At 34.8% G+C, this 19,390-nt stretch overlaps 1 protein-coding gene across 1 annotated transcript in view; it reads right to left on the reverse strand.

The window, feature by feature from the left end:
• The window catches only part of LOC111153517 (Janus kinase 2), a 150,052-nt gene that overhangs the window by 39,206 nt on the left and 91,456 nt on the right, over positions 1-19,390 (reverse strand). The window contains exons 6-10 of the mRNA XM_022512573.1: positions 17,877-18,022; positions 11,065-11,386; positions 10,187-10,306; positions 3,289-3,446; positions 1,382-1,493 (exon numbers count right to left, since the gene is read on the reverse strand). Of these exons, the coding sequence (XP_022368281.1) occupies positions 1,382-1,493; positions 3,289-3,446; positions 10,187-10,306; positions 11,065-11,386; positions 17,877-18,022 (858 nt within the window). The remainder of the gene's footprint in view (positions 1-1,381; positions 1,494-3,288; positions 3,447-10,186; positions 10,307-11,064; positions 11,387-17,876; positions 18,023-19,390) is intronic.

Below are 19,390 nucleotides of genomic sequence, written 5' to 3' on the forward strand. Positions count from 1 at the left end.
TTCAACCTCCATGGGACCATTTATTTAAAAAAAAAAAAAAAGACAAAATACCTTAAGTCTTCTTTACCCTGAAAGTATTTGCTGGGGTGGGGCACCTGGGTCGCTCAGTCAGTTAAGTGTCTGCCTTCCACTCAGGTTATGATCTCAGGTTCCTGGGATCAAAATCCACACCAGGCTCCCTGCTCAACAGGGAGTCTGCTTCTCCTTTTCATTTTGTCCCTCCCCATGTGCTCACTCTCTCTCTCTCTTTCAAATAAATAAATAAATAAAATCTTAAAAAAAAAAAAAGCACTTTCTTAATTATAACCCTTTGTTATTGTCTATATTAAACAATTACAGTGATCAATTTAATACTTTTTAGGTATATCTTCCTACTTTTTCCAAAAGATATATTTCTTAAAGCAAGGTTATATTATACACTCTCTAATTTAACAGTCCTCATATTAGGCTAAGCAAATACAGTAAACATAAAAAAATACATTTTGAATTGATAATTGAATATAATGGACTATTGTATTAAAAGATGCAATGAAATTAGGATAGATTATTAGTATTATACGATGCTAAACACATTGAGTAACTACCTTTTGTATTTATGGACAATTAATCTATTCTATATGCTAAATATGAATGCATTTTCTAAAAGTTAAAATAACTGAATAACCAAATCCTCATGCTCTACTTTGGAAAAGTAAGATAAATTTTAGAACCTGCTATAAAGTTTCTCAAGATTTATACCAAAAACTATGTTATAAGCGATAGTATCTTTTTAAATATTTTGGGTAATAAACAATCTTAGAAAATATCCAAAATTATCTGTATTAATAGTGTGGTTTTTTGTAGTATTATCTTTAAAACAAATATAATGTAGACCCTTATTCTGAATACTGGAAAATCACTAGTTAAAAATGCTCTGTTTGTTTGTCATCAACCTATTTCACTCTAATCCTGTAACCACCACCAGTAAAAGCAAAATTTTCTTTTGATTCCTTTAGTTCTATGTGTCTTTGTAAAGATCTCCATTTTTGTGAAAAGAGACTTGAAGAGACTTGAAAAAATATGACACACTAGTAACATCCAAACATCAAAAAATAAATTCCAAATATAGACATTAAAAATAACTTTATATTTTTATAAAAAGTCTAGAAATTATATCTTATTTATTGATACAAAATCCCTAAGAGAAACTAAGCATTTTTATGCTAGTTATCATATCCAGAGCTGTAATTCTGAGTATTAAAAAAAAAGAAACAATGGTAGATCAACATGAAGGGGGAATTACACAGACTAAATAAAGATGTTACATGTGCCAGAGGAAGAGAGTGGAATGGGAAATAAAATTAAAAAAAGAAAAATGTCACCATTAATGAGAAATACTAACCTCAACAGCAAAAGTCAGAAAATACTTATTAAAGTCCTTAGGACTGCATCGAAGTACGTAGAGTCCAGTCTGATTACCTGCTTTCTTCAGTTTACTGATGGCAAAATCCATTCTAAAGGTAAAGAAGTAACTTGAATGATAATGTAGCAAGTGCTATGACATTAAGACCAAAATGTCATCTAAGAGATCAAGTCAAATCTGAAAGTCTGAGAATTTTAAGTTTCCTCTACTTTATATGTTTATCAGTTATCTTACAAGGAAAAAGGAAAAACACTGAAGCACCAAGCTATTTTGCAATACGTTCAAACCAATTCAACAGATTTTAAAAACAAACAAAAGGGATTATAAGACACACAAAATCACTAAGAACATTTCATTCATTTGAATTTTCTGCCTTCTAATTAAAAATTTAGTATTTTAAAAACCATATTTACTCCTACCATGCAAACAATATATTGTAAAACACTTGCGTCTTTTCTACATAGCAATTACTAATATAAAAATTCATATGGATTATTTTAATATTTAATATAATACCAAAGTATAATAGAAGATCTATGGCAGGTGACAAAAACTACTGATTTTCAAAATGTGCTGTGTGTTTTGTTGAAGTTGAACATCTTGAAATAAAAGACAAATGTAATCTATATGAAAGTAGGAAAAATCTGTTTCATTCATCACTGTATTTCTCATACATAAACCAGTGACACATATTAGGTACCCAGTAAATGTTCTATAAATAAATGAAAGAACACTTGAATGGATGGATAAATAACACATGAAAGAATGAATGGTAGGTAGTTTTTAAATACTAACCACCTAAGTTATAGAATAATACTTATATAGAACAATAATACTTATATAGAACTTATACAGAACAATACTTATTAGACAGATAATAGGTATAAGACAGAATCAAGTCTTAAACATCAGTCAGAATATGTTTTCAAATATTTAACTAAGGGTAGGTTAATGTCAAGACACATATGCTCACAAACTCAGACTACTTCTGCTTGAGTGTGTCAAGCCCGGTGCCAATCACTAAAGTACATACTGGCTGAGAGATAACTAGAACTTGGGCAAAACAAATGTTATGCATGATAGTTGGCTTTATCCGGCATTAAAGTAAAGGTCTGTAACTGTGCAGATCCATGTGGTAGCTAATAGCCGCACGTTGCTATTTAAATATAGTTATTAAATTTAAAGATTCAGTTCCTAAGGGCACATGGGTGGCTTGTCAGTTAAGCATCTGACTCTTGACCTCAGCTCAGGTCTTGATCTCAGGTTTGTGAGTTTAAGCCTCACCCAGCAGGGAGCCTACTTTAAAAAATTAATAAATAAAAGAAAATATATTAAAATTCAGTTTCCTCAGTTATACTAGTGGCTACTGCATTACACAGCAGAGAAATGAAACATCTTCATTTGCATCACTGCAGAAAGTACTACCCAGCAGTAGTCTCAGAAAGAGGGACATCATATACATCTTGTGTTCAAAGCTTTCAGTAGAGGGAGCTGGATTATCCAAAAATAGTAACAATTATCAAATTTTGCATTGTTTCCTCTACAGTATTTCAAAATTAATGAAGTATAAGTTGGAGGATTTTTTAAAAAAATTAACACCCAAGAATTACTTAAACGCACCAATGCAACAAAATGCCAGACTGTACAATTAAGTATTATAGAGTGGAATACAGGCAGCAAATGATATCCTAAAGAATTCTAATTATTATGTAATCTAATTGCAAACAGACTTTTGTTTAAAAAAAAAAAAAAAGAAATTTCAGCCACATAAGATAGTATTTTGTTCCTCAACTCCTAAACCTACATGTATCATTTCATTATGTAAAATTCTGTCAGCATCTCATTGACTTTTTAAAAAATTTACTTTTAAAGTCAGTATCACTCACAAAATTGGGCCATGACAGTTGCTTTGTATATTTTCAAGGACCATTGGAGGTGCTACTTCTTTACAGAGGTAATGATGTGCATCTGCAGTTAATCTATAATAGCCATCAATTAATGACACAAAGGACAAAGCTTCTTTTAATGAGCTAAGTTCAATTTCCTAAACAAAGAAAAGAAAAGGAAATAATCAGTACCATTTGGAAAGTCAACTACATGTTACATATTAAGAATTCATTTCATGTTGTTAGATTAATTCCCCAAATTAATTTTCTTCTAAATTGCTCAAATGTCTTTTGTGGCTCCCAAATTACCCAATCTGAATTGTAAGTTCTTGTGTATGATATTTAAGACCCTCTCAAATATGGGCTAATATTTTTCCAGTTCACTTCTCATTCATAATTTTACTATATTTCCCAATAACCCTATTAGACAAATATGTCAGTCATCTCAATGAGAAATCTATCTAGTCTGATACAAAAGTTGGTACTAATTAGAAATAATGAGCATTTATTTTTACCCACTAAGTATACATGGCTAAGGTTAAATCAGGAGTAAGACCGAAAGCCCAATACTTAATGCATTGCATAGTACTTAATTAACATAATCAGGCCACAGAAAGAAATACAAGAATAGAAATTGGAAACAAGGAGGTAGAACAATCTCAATTTGGAGATTATATGATTGTATACTTGGAGAATACAAAAGAAGACAATTATAAAATTACTACAACGCAAAGATTAATTCCTTAAGATAGTAGGATACAAAAAACAGCTTTCACATATATAAAAAATAGTCAATTAGATTATATAATGAAAAAATAGCCTCATTTATACCAGTACATATACAAAGACAGTATCTAATATTAAACTTCACCAAAAAATGAGCAAAATCATTTTTTAAATACTTCAAAACGCTATTGTTAAAATGTAACTTTTTATTTGAATATAGAGATTTACCATGTTATTGGGTAGGAAAATTCAACATCATAAAGTTGTAAAAATCCTCCCTAAATTAATTTTCTAATTTGTCACAATCCCAACAAAAATACCAACAGGTACTGGCCGAAAAACAAGACAAATATGAGATTCAGAAAACCAGGGATCCAAGTAAAAACAGACAAGATAACTCCCAGGGTGATAAGAGAAGGATGCCCAAAGATGACAGCTGTGAAGGTCAAAAGAGCTTCCAGTCCAGATGAGAGAGCAAAACCAGTGATCTCAAAGTGACTTTTCCAGGAAAGAAACAGAAGTCATATAATGTTTGACTATGTAAAAAGATCTGTTGAGAAGTGAGCTACTTCACAAAGTGCTCATAGGAAATAGAAAGAGATACAGAGAAAGGATACACACGAAGGAAAAAAGTTGAAGTAATGATTAATCCCCAGAAAAACAAAAACCCTGTGTAAGAATGGAAATGTGATTACAGAATACTACTACTTGCCTCAGCAATGAACAATATTTAGTCATAATAAGAACACAGAATACAGATTTATCCCAAAAGTGTAATGAGAGAAGTGTGTGATATATCAGAACTATAACAGGTATTTACCTAACACAATTAGGCCATAAAAATAGGTACTAGGGATGCCTGGATGGCTCAGTTGATTAAGGGCCCAACTCTGGATTTTGGCTCAGGTCATGACCTCAGGGTTGTGAGACTGAGCCCCACGTCTGGCTCCGCACTGGGCATGGAGCCTGCTTAAGATTTTCTCCCTCTCCCTCTGCCCCTCCCCATACCTGCTCAAGCTTTCTTTTTTTCTCTCTCTCTCTCTCTCAAAAAAATAAAAAAAAAAATTAAAAATAGGTACTAAAAAAGATACCATAAACAATGTTAAAAGACTGGGGAACTGTAAATCTGTACATCAAAGGATTAATATGCAATATATAGAGAGAGAGAGAAAAAAAAGCTATAAATCAATTAAAAATAGAAAAGAAAATTAGTCAAAACATATGAAAAGATAATACACAATACAGAGACACAAACAGCCGGTTTGTAAACACAGAGAAATTTCTCTAACTCAGGTTCTAGTTAAGGAAATGAAATATAACATAGGATAGCAATTTTTGTCCCATCAGTTTGGCAAAATATTTAAAAATTGATAACATCCAAGGACGCTGCAATGAACATGGGGGTACAAATATCTCTTTGAGGTAGTGATTCTGTTTCCTTTGGATATATACCCAGAACAGAAGAGCTAAATCAAGATGCTAAATTTCATGAAATGTATTTTACCATATTTTTTTTAAAGAGAAAAGAAAGACAAAGAAAAATGTCAGAGTAAAGAGTAAAAGGATGTTTTTTTTTTTTAAAGTGTAACTAATATATAACACTGGAAAAAGGAAATAATAAGCAAAAATTTATTTCTCATATCTAGCAATAATGTGTTAGAAAAATATATATTAAGAAAAGGTTCTGAATCCTATTAAGTGACAGAAAAAGCATAATATATCATGAATAAAATTCAGGAAGAAACATGATGTATCGTTATGAATAAAACCATCAAGTTACTGAAATACAAGGACGCCCGGATGGCTCCCAGTTTGTTAAGCGTCTGCCTTAGGCTCAGGTCGTGATCCCAGGACCCCCGAATCAAGCCCCACATTGGGCTCCCTGCTCATGGGGAACCTGTTTCTCCCTCTGCCTGCTGCTCTTTACTTGTGCTCTCTCTCTCTGTCAAATAAATAAATAAAATCTTAGAGGACAAAAAGTTACTGAAAAACATAATACTTGGATACAAGGAGAAATATGATGTATCCCTTAAATAGAAAATGTAATATGGTAAATATACATTCTTCCCAAATTAATCTTTAGAGGGATTCTAACAAAATGTAAATGCAATACTTTGAGGAACTTCAGGACTACTCAACAAACGGCACCGTCACAGTGATGGGCTTAAGTTGTCAAATCATGCATTTAGTTTTACACAGGTCCTATCACTTAACTGATACTATGATCTTGGAAAGTTACTTAACCTCTCTATGTTGCAGACTTAAAAATAAAGCCAAGAGGTCCAAATACCATCCCATAAAGAAGTTCCTTACGTTACTACACGATGTTCACATAAGTATAAATATACTCTTCTAGAAATACTTACTCTTTTATAAATACCACATTTACAGAATGAAGGCATACCCTGTTTCAGTGCAATTTAGTGCATTTCTCAGATACTGCCTTTTTTAAAAACAAACAAACACACACATTGAAGGTTTGTGGAAACCCTGCATCAAAAGCAAGTCTATCAGTGCCACTTTTCCCATAGCATTTGCTCATACTCATCTTGGAGATGAACAATGAGACTACTGTTTTCATGCCTACTAACACGACATCCATTCAGCAGCCTGTGGATCAAGGAGTCATTTTAATATTCAAGTCTTATTATTTAAGAAATACATTTCTTAAGGCTATTGCTGCCAAAGATGGTGATTCCTCTATCAGATCTGAGCCATCAACTGAAAACCTTCCAGAAAGGAGTCAACATTCCAGATGTCAGTTAGAATACTTGTGATTCATGGGAAGAGGTCAAAATATCAACATGAAGAGGTATTTGGTAGAAGTTGATTCCAACCTTCACAGATGACTTTGAGGTGTTCAAGACTTCAGGGGAAGAAGTAATTTCAGTAGTGGTGGAAATAGCAAAAGAATTAGAAGTGGAGCTGAAAATGTGGGACACATGGGTGGCTCAATCAGCTGAGCCTCTGAGTCGTAATTTCAGCTCAGGTCATGATCTCATGGGTCCTGGGATGGAGCCCCACATCAGGCTCTGTGCTTGGTGAGGAGCCTGCTTGGATTCTCTGCCTCTCTTTCTCCCCTACCCCTGATTGCACATGTGCGCTCTAGTTCTCTCTATTTCTCTCCCTCTCTCTCAAATAAATAAATAAAATCTTTTAAAAAATTTAAATGTGGCTGCAATCTCCTGATAGAACTTGAATGGATAAGGAGCTGCTACCTATGGATGAGCAAAGAAAGTGGTTTTTTTAAAAAAATGGAACCTCCTTGTGGTGAAAATGTGAAAATTATTGAAATAGTAAGAAAGGATTTAGAATATTACCTCAACTTAGTTGAAAGAGCAGCAACTTGGTTTGAGAGGATAGACTCTAGTTTTGAAAGAAATTCTAATGTGGGTAAAAAGCTATCAAGCAAAAAGACCTCAACGTGAGGCAGGAATCTTATCAAAATCCTAGAGGACATCACAGGCAATAACCTCTTCGACATAAGCCATAGCAACTTCTTTCAAGATATGTCTCCAAAGGCAAAGGAAACAAAAGCAAAAATGAACTTTTGGGACTTCATCAAGATCAAAAGCTTCTGCACAGCAAAGGAAACAGTCAACAAAACAAAGAGGCAACCCATGGAATGGGAGAAGATATTTGCAAATGACACTACAGACAAAGGGCTGATATCCAAGATCTATAAAGAACTCCTCAAACTCAACATACACAAAAAAGATAATCATGTCAAAAAATGGGCAGAAGACATGAACAGACACTTCTCCAAAGAAGACATACAAATGGCTGACAGACACATGAAAATGTTCATCATCATTACCCATCAGGGAGATTCAAAACATAACCAAATTGGTACCAACTTACACCAGTTAGAATGGCCAAAATTAACAAGACAGTAAACAAGTGTTGGAGAGGATGTGGAGAAAGAGGAACCCTGGCTTAGAACCCTCTTACACTGTTGGTGGGAATGCAAGTTGGTGCAGCCACTTTGGAAAACAGTGTGGAGATTCTTTAAGAAATTAAAAATAGAGCTACCCTATGACCCTGCAATTGCACTACTACTATTTACCCCAAAGATACAGATGTAGTGAAAAGAAGGGCCATTTGTACCCCAATTTTCATAGCAGCAATGGCCATGGTTGCCAAACTGTGGAACCAAGATGCCCTTCAACAGATGAATAGATAAGGAAGATGTGGTCCATATACACTATGGAGTATTATGCCTCCATCAGATAGCATGAATACCCAACTTCTGTATCAACATGGACGGGACTGGAAGAGATTATGCTGAGTGAAATAAGTCAAGCAGAGAGAGTCAATTATCATATGGTTTCAATTACTTGTGGAGCATAAGGAATAACATGGAAGACATTGGGAGATGGAGAGGAGAAGTGAGTTGGGGGAAACTGGAGGGGGAGACAAACCATGAGAGACTGTGGACTCTGAGAAAAAAACTGAGGGTTTTGGAGGGGAGAGTGTGGGGGGTTGGGTGAGCCTGGTGGTGAGTATTATGGAGGGCACGTATTGTATGGAGCACTGGGTATGGTGCATAAATAATGAATTTGGGACACTGAAAAAAATAAAATAAAATAAAAAAGCTATCAAGCAGCGTTACATGCTACAGAGAAACCACATGTCAATGGAAGAGTCAACTGACAGGGCAAACTTCATTGTTACCTTATTTTAAGTAATTGCCATAGCCTACCCCAACCTTTAGCAAACAGCACCTTGATCAGTTAGCAGCCATTAACACTGAGACTAGATCCTCCATCAGCAAAAATATTATAACTCTCTGAAAGCTCAGATGATGGTCAGCATTTCTTAGCAATAAAGTACTTTTAATTAAGGTATGTACATTTTTTTTAGATGTAATGCTATTATTGCATACTTAATAGACTACAGTTTGGTATAGGCATAACTTTTATATGCACTAGGAAACCAAAAAAAAAAATTTCATTTGACTTGCTTTATTGTGGTATTTGCTTTATTGTGGTGGCCCAGAAATGAATCCACCAGGGTATGCTTATAAGTATTTAGGTGTATTTATACAATACACATGTGTAGTTTTGATATTTACAGAATAAATATTTCTTCTCTTAATTCCACATTGTGGTTGAAAGTTATTAATCATCCTTCCACTGATCCATGAAATACAGGTCAAGCTCTTTCTAAAGTAGGGCCTAGAGTATTATGCAAGGTGCAGAGGGTAAAAAACGCATAGCCCAAAATGACCCTTACATTCAAGAAGCTCATAGCCTAGCAGATAGTGGTTGTACACTATTTACATATTTTTACCTAAGGACAGGAAAGTATGCTGACTAAAGTGAATTACAAGTTAGTTATAATTTTAGTAAATATAAACATAGAATAGAGAGATAGCATACAAATACTGAAGTTAAACGAACAAGTAACATTAACGTGACATTTCAGCCAGGAGGTCAAAAAACATCGGAGTTAAAAAGAAAAAAAGAGTCACGTAAGTAAGCTAGTTTAAGAGAAGAGTATACAGGAATTTACTTCTTCCCCTTTAATTACAGTAAGTGGGATTTCTAATTACACTTATCATGGCAAGCACTGTGCAAAGTATAGAACTGTCAAATCATGACGTGGTACATCTGAAACTAAAATCACATTGTATTTGACATTAAAAAAATTTAAAAATATGTGGGTTTTCCAGAGCTAATCAAAGAAAGAGAAAAAATTAATCTTTTAGAACCAATCATGTGTTTTAGCTTGGGTAGGGCTAACTTGGGATTGGTTTACACTATTACGTGAATCCCAGAAAGCATTGTTTTAATTTCTTTTTCTCCTTTAATTAGGCAGTATGAATGGAATTATGCACATCCCTACTGGTTAAAAAAAAAAGAATACAGTCCAGAGTGAGCATTACAACAGGGAATTAGCACAATCCAGAGTAATGGGGGTTGGGAGGGAGTAACTATTGCCTTGCTAATCATAAAAATGAATGAAAAATACATTAACGTTTAAGAAACTCTGGGAATATAGTATTGGTAGTGATACAAAAGCTAGATGTGACCAAAACCTTACTAAACTGATGATTTATGTTTAGAGTTATATTTAAAACTATAATCAGAATTCCTAGGAGAAAATAACTTTAGTATTAAGATTTTCTGGCAACAAGCATAATCATTATTTAGTTATAAAGCAAACTTACCAGATTTTTACCATCTTGCTTATGTATAGCTACAATTCTACTTTCATTTGAGCCTTCTTGGCTTGCTTGCTTAATAGTAACATCAATAATATCAGGGAAGTCACAATATAACTGTAAATCCTATAATTAAGAGCATTTGAAATTAAAAACAGGTAAAACTAAGGGAGCCATTTTAAAACAAGAAGGACATAACAACATTCATTCCAAATTCTTTAAAATAAAGAAGTATTGATAGTAACTAAATGGGATTCTCTCCCTCAATAATCCAACCCTAAGACTTAACCATATCTTGCTTTGACTTAAAAATGAGAGCATTAAAGGTACCAGGAATCTAATTATGCTACAGTTCCCTTCAATCCAATCAACATCAATAGGAACCATTGTCAGAAAACTGTAAGTTTAATCAACCAAAGAAGGAAGGTAAAGGTAAATCTCTAATAATCTAAGAACAACAGAGATATGAACAAACTTAAAACTTATAGTACAAACCTTAAAAAAATGAATGCATCATCATAAAATCAATTAAAATTAACTATTTCCATTTAAATTTTATGATTGTGCCTATTATCAGTAACAGCAAAATTTTAAAGAGGCAAAACTACCTTAAAAATCACTTTTAGAATTCAAGCCTTTTCGAAAACTATAAGAAAACCATTAGTAATATTTGTCATTAAAAAAACTAAATAAAAAACCATTTAAGAACAATGAGAAAAGAATTATAGATATGACCTTGATGGCTTCACACTACTAAAAACTTCCTCTTATATCAATGAGAGAAGAGAATTGCAAGACCATGTTTCCAATGAGTAAAAATTACTCTGCTTCTATTGCCATTCACTTAAATTAACAAAGAATGAGAACGTATCATTAAGGATTACCTGTTCTGTCAGTGTCTCACTTTCTTTATGTTTCCCTCTTGACCACTGAATTCCACCGTTTCCAGTTATTATAATGGTTGCAAAAATCTCCTCACCTGAAGGACCTCTTCCAGGTTCTTTTACTTCAAATTGCTCTGTGTAGAAGGCAGACTGAAGAGTTTCCAGATTTATAAGATACTTAAGTTTCAAGTTTCTGGCAGTGGCTTTGCAATGGCTGAACTGCTCAATAAATCTGCGAAATCTGTACCTTATTCGTTTCCTTGTCAAAATATGATAGTCTTGGATCTTTGCTCGAACACATTTTGGTAAGAATGTCTTGTAGCTGGGGATAAAGAGCACACACAGAAAAACAAAACAAATTGGGAGAGAAATCTAAAACGACACTGAGAGAGAAATTACCACCTTTCTCCATGACTGGTAACTGCTACAACACAGTCGTCAAGCGGAGAAAGGTGACACAGCCACCACGTGTACAATATTAAGGTTTTAACTGATGATGTGAATACATATAAAAATTCTCTGAGTAACCATAAATGTTTAGAATAGGATATGTTAATTTTCTTCCCCTAATGAAATGAAGACTTAGTCTAGTTAATAATGGAGTCTCTAAAAATTTGTTTTCTCTATCTTATACATCAATTTTTTGGCACCATGTTGCAATATTTCCTATGATGCTGTACACCAAAATTTATCTGAATTCTGGAAATTGCTACATTTTGTTGGATGCCACAGTTGTTCATTATGCAAAGATACTTCTTTTGTATACACTATTTTCTAGGCCTTTTTCAATAACTCCTAATAATTCCTTTGCCATCAAAACAATTCTACTTAGAAATGTTCTGATGCTTTTGTAATTCTATGTCTATATAAAATACCCTAAAGAAGAGAGATGATGACTTCCCTCCTACTCAAATATCTGACAAATGAAGAGCATTTTATTTCTGAAGGTGCAACTGCATTAAATTTCCATGCCTTCACTTATGCTAATCCTTCCCATCACCATCTCCTACCTGGTTGGCTCTAACTCTTTCCAAAAGTCTCAGCTCAAGCATCATCAAATCCAGACAACCTTTCTCTAGGACTACATTACATACTACTCCCCATTGTCCGACAGCATTCTGTGCACCACCACTCCATGAGATCACTTCTCACTCTATCCTGTACGTGACTAGTTATAGCTAGTGCTCCAGCTGGCTCATGCTGAGAGCTTACAGTTTAAGACTATTCAGTTGATTGCTAAAGAGCTATCATTAAAATTTAAGTTCTACAGTTACAATTATAGTAAAAATATAGGGAATACTCAAAATGTATCACTTTCTAATTATTTTACATTTTAAATTTTTACATTTTACTACTACCTATGCTTTTGAGGTTGTTTACATCACTCGTCGTGATGTAAAAGATTTGCTCTTGCTCATCTCTTCCCAATTCTACATTCAGGCACATCAGGCTGATACCCTGAAACTGGCCATAGGCAGGATTTACACCATGGATATCAGCAAAGATGGCAAACCAATCACACCTTTGGGGTTTTGGGTTTTTTTTGAGAACTGGTTGTTACGCATTTACTAGCATACCACGGCTTCTTCCCTCCCCTAGTCTGCCTGAACCCGGCTGAGGAACACTCAGCTTTGTACCCAGGCAGCAGAGGGGCTGGAGAGTCATTTGATAAGGCAGACACGGCAGTATAAATTCATCACCACCAATTTCAAACATGTTTTCAGCACGACCATCAATTTTACAACACTTCTCTGTTCAACTAATTCTCCCAAGTTTCACAACTATGTCAAACCCTCTCCAATCTTCTCAAATCGCCTACCTTTCTTCCGCCTCAAACCTCAGCTGTATTCCTCCTTATGTTCACCACATGACTTCATCTCTCTCTTAGGGAGGGAAAAAAGCTTCTCTAAGCAGAGCTCCCTCAACATTCCACTAGCAAATCCACATTCAGGTGCACTCATTCCCTCCTCCTCCCTACCTGTTACAACAAATGAGCTATAAACCAGCAAGGTAACGCCACTTCCTGGACACGTATTTACCTATAGCCTCTTTTTTCCTCTAATATACATTTACTCTCTGGGGACTTTTGCTCTTATTTCTCTTCGAGCCACAAAAGACTAATGTTCATTCTAACTTAAATGTAAAATTTCTTTGTCCTGCATATCCCCTCAGCTACAGCCTATCTGGCCTAATTTTGAAAGAGTTTATACAGTCATTTCCACTTACTCTTCAATTCACTCCAGTCTAGCTTCTGATCCATCATTCCATAGAAAATGCTTTTGCTAAAAATCAAGAAAAACTTTCATGTTGTTTAAACCAAATTCCCATATTCATCTCCCTTGCCATTCTTCATCAGCATCCAACATTGCTGATCATTCTCTCCTTTCAACTTTCTTCCCTTAGCTTTCCTCACTTTATTCCTATCTCTTGGGATACTTCTCAATCTCCTTTTCACCTTCACTCTTACCTAGTGATTAATGTTGAAGTTCCTCAGGACTTAAGACCCTCTTCTCTTCTTAGTTAAACTCTCTCTCTCTCTAGGTTCTTTATATGCAAATGACTCTGATACCTGTCTTTAGCAATGACCTCTAAACTCCACACCCCTATCTTCCATAGGCAAGTCAATCTATCATTTAATTTAAATGTCTCAAAAGCTCCTTAAACAATATGTCAAACCCAACTCCTAAGTCCTATTGATGTTCTCCCCTAAAAGATCCTCTTATAGCATTTCCTATCTAAGTAAATAGCACTGCAATTCACCCAAGACCTGGGAATAATCCTTGATGCGGCCTTCTCCTTTGATTCCCATTATTCCATTCATCACCATGTTCCCATGAGTTTACCTCCTAAATACTTCTCTTAGTTGCCCATTTTTCTCATTACTAACCACACTGCCTGGAAGAAAATACTGCAACGGCTTTAGTCTCTGGACAAATAGCACCTCCATTTACTCTGACCATTGTATGACTTTGTTTTCTACACTGGACTCATGGGGATCTTTCAGAATCACAAATCTAATCATTTCACCATTGCTTAATACCCTTCTATGGTTTCTGAGTGCTCATAACCTTGTCAACATGGCTCTAAGGTTCTGTAGGTTCTGATCTAGTCCCTGCTTTGTCCCCTCCTAACTCTTCGGGGTCTAGCCATACTGATTCTCTTCACTCTCCCTTCTGCTACAAGGCCTTTTCCATGAGTCTCTACACACTCCATCACTCCCCTCTCTCTGTCATCAAATTCTACTCTTTTTTTCAGATCTTAATAGTCACACTTTTGTTCCTAACAATTATATATTTCTAAATAAATAGATATATGAAATCTAAAAAGTCTAGATAGCATAGAGGAGAGCCTCAGGAAGTTTAGAATGAACACTGAAAAGACTTAAAAAATAGAATCAGAATACAAATGATTCTTGCTAAACTACTTCTGTCAAAAACATTAGTTACCAAGAGACTTACTAAATCTGAATACAATTTATATAAACATTTTACAAAAATGCAAACTATATAGTCACCAATGGCTACTTTTTAATAAGGCGTATTTGGATATAAAAAGAGGAGTTTAAAATAACAACATAAAACAAAGCTTTCCGCATTGATGCTTGGCATAAAGGACCAGACATGCTTCCTTTGGGAATACCATAGGCATGTGTGGTTCTTGAACATGGTGAATCCACTTCAGCATCATGCTTTCAGAACCAGACTTGTTAGAAACACTAAAATTTTTCCAAGAGAAAGGTTAACTCTTGAAGCATAAAACATTTTTTTCTTATGCTTTTCTTATATTGAGTTTTTAAAGAATGCTAAAATTGAGGTTCCAAAAGGTTCTGAAATTGAGCTTTGGCTTAGAAACTGTATACTATTTTTTGTACTATAAAATGAAATCTGCAGCTTATTATTATAGTTAGAGTAGGCCATTAGAAACTCCATTATTGGGACGCCTGGGTAGCTCAGTTGATTAAGCGGCTGCCTTCGGCTCAGGTCATGATCCCAGGGTCCTGGGATCGAGTCCCACATCGGGCTCCTTGCTCAGCGGGGAGCCTGTTTCTCCCTCTGCCTCTGCCTACCACTCTGTCTGCCTGTGCTCATGCTCTCTCTCTCTCTCTCTCTCTCTAACAAATAAATAAATAAATAATCTTAAAAAAAAAAAAAAAAAAAAGAAACTCCATTATTATTTACTTAGTTTTTTAGAAAGGGAGTCCAGCGATATGAGGCGAGTAGCTCAGTAGCTATATAAATGGCCTTGGTCCTGGCCTAATGTTTACAAATTCAGCAGTCTCCTTTACAGCCTTTGCATTTTCCAGTTCTCTTCTTCCCACCCGTTAGCAGACAGGATTTTAAAGAGCACATGAAGAATGAAAACACAAAAATTTTATCCTTTCCTTCATTTTCTGTGCTCTAATACCTAAGCCATAACGTTTAATTAGGAAGTGTCATACAGAAAAGTATCTAATGCATACACGTGCACAAAGAGGTGTGCACCCACACCCACAAACACAGCTAACACACAGGCACAGGCACACAAAGATGCACTTTACATGCATTTTTCTAAAGTCGGGGAAGGAATATGTATTTAATTATACTAATCAGAGATCCATATCCTACAGGGTTTTTCTGGGAACAAAACAGTGTATTTCATTCTGCCAACAACTAATCATTCATCTATTCTCCCATCAATCTTGAATATTTTAACACTGAGTGGAGTTTCTTGATTATTTCTCAAAAATAAGCATTAAATGTGAATTCAGAAAACATCAGTTGAGTTAAATTATTAAAAAGGAAAGCAAGGCAGGCATATTTACTTCAGGAGAAATTATTCATCTAATATTAAATTGTCATGGCATAAGAAACAAAAAATAAATTACTTCAAAATCTAAACTTCTGTATTATGAATGACACTTTTAAGAAAGTGAAAAAAACAGTCCAAAGAATGGGGAATATATTTGCAAATTATAAATATAGTAACTTTCATCTGAAGACTTGTATCCAAAATATGTAAAGAACCCTTACAATTCAATAACAAAAAAGTCGTGAGTTGTTCATTTTAAATGAGTGAACTTTACGGTTATGGCTTAACAGATATCTGACAACAACAAGAATATCTAAAACCAAAGAGGAAACAGAAACTGATACCCTGCAGTGTGGGTATGTAACTGTTTTTAAGGCACTTAGCAAAGAAGTAACTAAAACGAGTTATTGAGAGAAGGATTTCAAGAAATACAGGGAGTTTTAACCAGATTCATAACACCCTCAAACTTCTAATCCTAAGTATGCAATATGTAAAACATATATTTAGTCTTTAAACTTAAAAAAAAAACTCAAAGAACTCTTATAATAATCATATACACCTTTAAAAACAGTAGAAGTCTTACAGCCACTAAAGCTGGGCTGTAGAAGTATTTCAAAAAATCCTGTTAGGCAAGACAAAATTCAATATGCACAAGAGTAATTTGGAGAATGTAGAGTGTGGAGCACTTATAAAAGAATCTGCTGCTGGGGCGCCTGGGTGGCTCAGCGGGTTAAGCCGCTGCCTTCGGCTCAGGTCATGATCTCAGGGTCCTGGGATCGAGCCCCGCATCGGGCTCTCTGCTCAGCAAAGAACCTGCTTCCTCCTCTCTCTCTGCCTGCCTCTCTGCCTGCTTGTGATCTCTCTCTGTCAAATAAATAAATAAAAAATCTTTAAAAAAAAAAAAAAGAATCTGCTGGATCAGTTATGATATGAATAAGATCTAGGGATCTAATACAAAACATGGTGACTCTGATAAGACTGTACTGTAGACCTGAAATTTGCTAAGAGGAGTGTATAAATGTTCTCACCAAAAAAAAAAAAAAAAAAAAAAGTAAGTAGGAAAGATAAATATGTGAGGCAACAGATGTGTTAATGAAGAAGACGGGGGAGTTCTTTCACCGTGTATACATAGAGCAAACCACCACAAAGTACACTTCCAATCACCTCCCAATTTTCTATGTCAATGACACTTCAATAAAGTGTAAAATTTTTAGGAAAATTCCCAGGAGAACTTGTGAAGATTTGTATAGGTGGGCTTTTCCCTCAGATTTACTGAATCCAAATTTTTGGGTAGCACTCAGAAATCTTCAATCTTAGCAGGCACTTCGTGTGATACTAATTCAAGTAAACTATGGGCCAATATTTGAGAAATACTGCTTCAGAATTATTTGAGACAAAACAGACAATTTGAGGATCTGCTATCAGAAATTATGTCTCCTGGTGTTCTTTTCACTCCCCTAACTTTGCTTACCCTTTTTAGAATAAACGGATCAAAAAATTAATAGGTATGAAACGTCTGTGATATTTCTGCAGTACTCCAACTTTCAATATTTTTTTTAATTCTAAGATAAATCAGTACTGAGGACATAATGTACAATATGATCACTATAGATAACACCACTATAGGGTATATACTCAAGTTTTTAACAGAGTAGATCCTAACAGTTCTCATCATAAGGAAAAAAATTTATTTTTCTTTCTCTTTTTTATGTACCTATGTGAGATAATGGATATTAACTAAACTTATTTTGGTAATTATTTCACAGATATATGTAAGTCAAATCGTGATGCTGTACAACTTAAACTTACACAGTGCTATATGACAATTATATATATCTCAATAAAACTAGAAGAAAAAAAAATAAATTTCTCTCACAAAGTATGTGTTGTACACAAGGAAGAAAAGTTACCCATATGACTTTTTAATTATAAAATTGGAAAGATTTGACACAGAAAATGCAATTAATTATAGAAAAACTCTAACTGTTCACGTTTATGTATATGGATTTGCATAAGGAAACTACCTGATAGAGCTATAGATGTCCAATGGGGTCTGATCCTTCTCTTTGGCTAGTCTCATCATATCTAATACAGCCATTCCAAGACACTCTTCTTGTGTTTCATGAGTCACGGGTATTTTTATCCATCCATGTAAAAAATCATGCCGCCACTACAGGAAAAAAATTTAGAAGGAAATATCTCTTAAATTTCACTATCACATTCAAATCTATTATATTGTAACCTATAATTTCTAGAACATATACATTTAAAAAGAACGTCAACTCCTTCATTGATTTTCATTTTGCCATAAAATTTCAGTGAAAGTTTTTTTATCAATGGAAACTGAATACAGTACATATGATGTCAACCTATTTCCCTGCTTGTATCTCCAAATTATATCTTCTACCTAAAAATCACCTAAATTAAGATAGATATTAGCTAATTAAATAAGTAGGGATATAGGGAACAGAAGACACAAAAAGAGTCTGAAAAAAAGCTTATAACTTTATCATTATATATAAAAATGAAGAAAAAGAAAAACAAGAAATTATAAGATTTTGGTCTAGATAATTTGGAAATGAGATTGAACATGTAATGGTAGAAAAGAAAGTCAAAACATAAAAACCACCAATATTCTAAAAAAAAAATAGCAATTTTCTTGATAAGAAAGGTATGATCTAAAATATTAGCTAAAATAGCAATATTTAATCAAGGTTTTATTATTTTTGTAAAAGATTTTATTTATTTATTTATTTGAGAGAGAAAGAAAGAACACAAGCTGGGGGGAAGGGCAGAGGGAGAAGGAGAAATAGACTTCCTGCTGAGCAGGGAGAATGACAACTTAGGACTGGATTCCCAGGACCGTGAGATCATGACCTGAGCCCAAGGCAGACGCCTAAAAGACTGAGCCACTCAGGCACCCCTTAAACAAGGTTTTAAACTGGATAAGAGAAATACAGGGTCACTCTCTTTATTTCATGTATATATCTCCTTCCTTTTAATGTGATAACTTCTCTCATGAAATTAAAGTTTAACACAAATTCTTGAAAAATAATTTAATTAAAAAGAAAACAGGGGTGAGAGCAGACAAGATGGCGGAGAAGTAGCAGGCTGAGACTACATCAGGTAGCAGGAGATCAGCTAGATAGCTTATCAAACCATTGCAAACACCTACAAATCCAACGGGAGATCGAAGAGAAGAAGAACAGCAATTCTAGAAACAGAAAATTGACCACTTTCTGAAAGGTAGAACTGGTGGAGAAGTGAATCCAAAGCGATGGGAAGATAGACCGTGGGGGGAGGGGCCGGCTCCTGGCAAATGGTGGAGCAACGGAGCACAAAATCAGGACTTTTAAAAGTCTGCTCCACTGAGGGACATTGCTCCAGAGGCTAAACCGGGGTGAAGCCCACACGGGGCCAGCGTGGCCCTAGGTCCCGCAGGGTCACAGAAGGATCGGGGGTGTCTGAGTGTCACAGAGCTTGCAGGTATTAGAACGGGGAAGCCAGCTACAGAGACAGAGCCAAGGAGTGAGCTCTC

This window comes from Enhydra lutris, unplaced genomic scaffold, assembly GCF_002288905.1.
Source record: "Enhydra lutris kenyoni isolate GAN:26980312 unplaced genomic scaffold, ASM228890v2 scaffoldscaffold33, whole genome shotgun sequence".
In the NCBI taxonomy this organism is placed as follows: domain Eukaryota; kingdom Metazoa; phylum Chordata; class Mammalia; order Carnivora; family Mustelidae; genus Enhydra; species Enhydra lutris.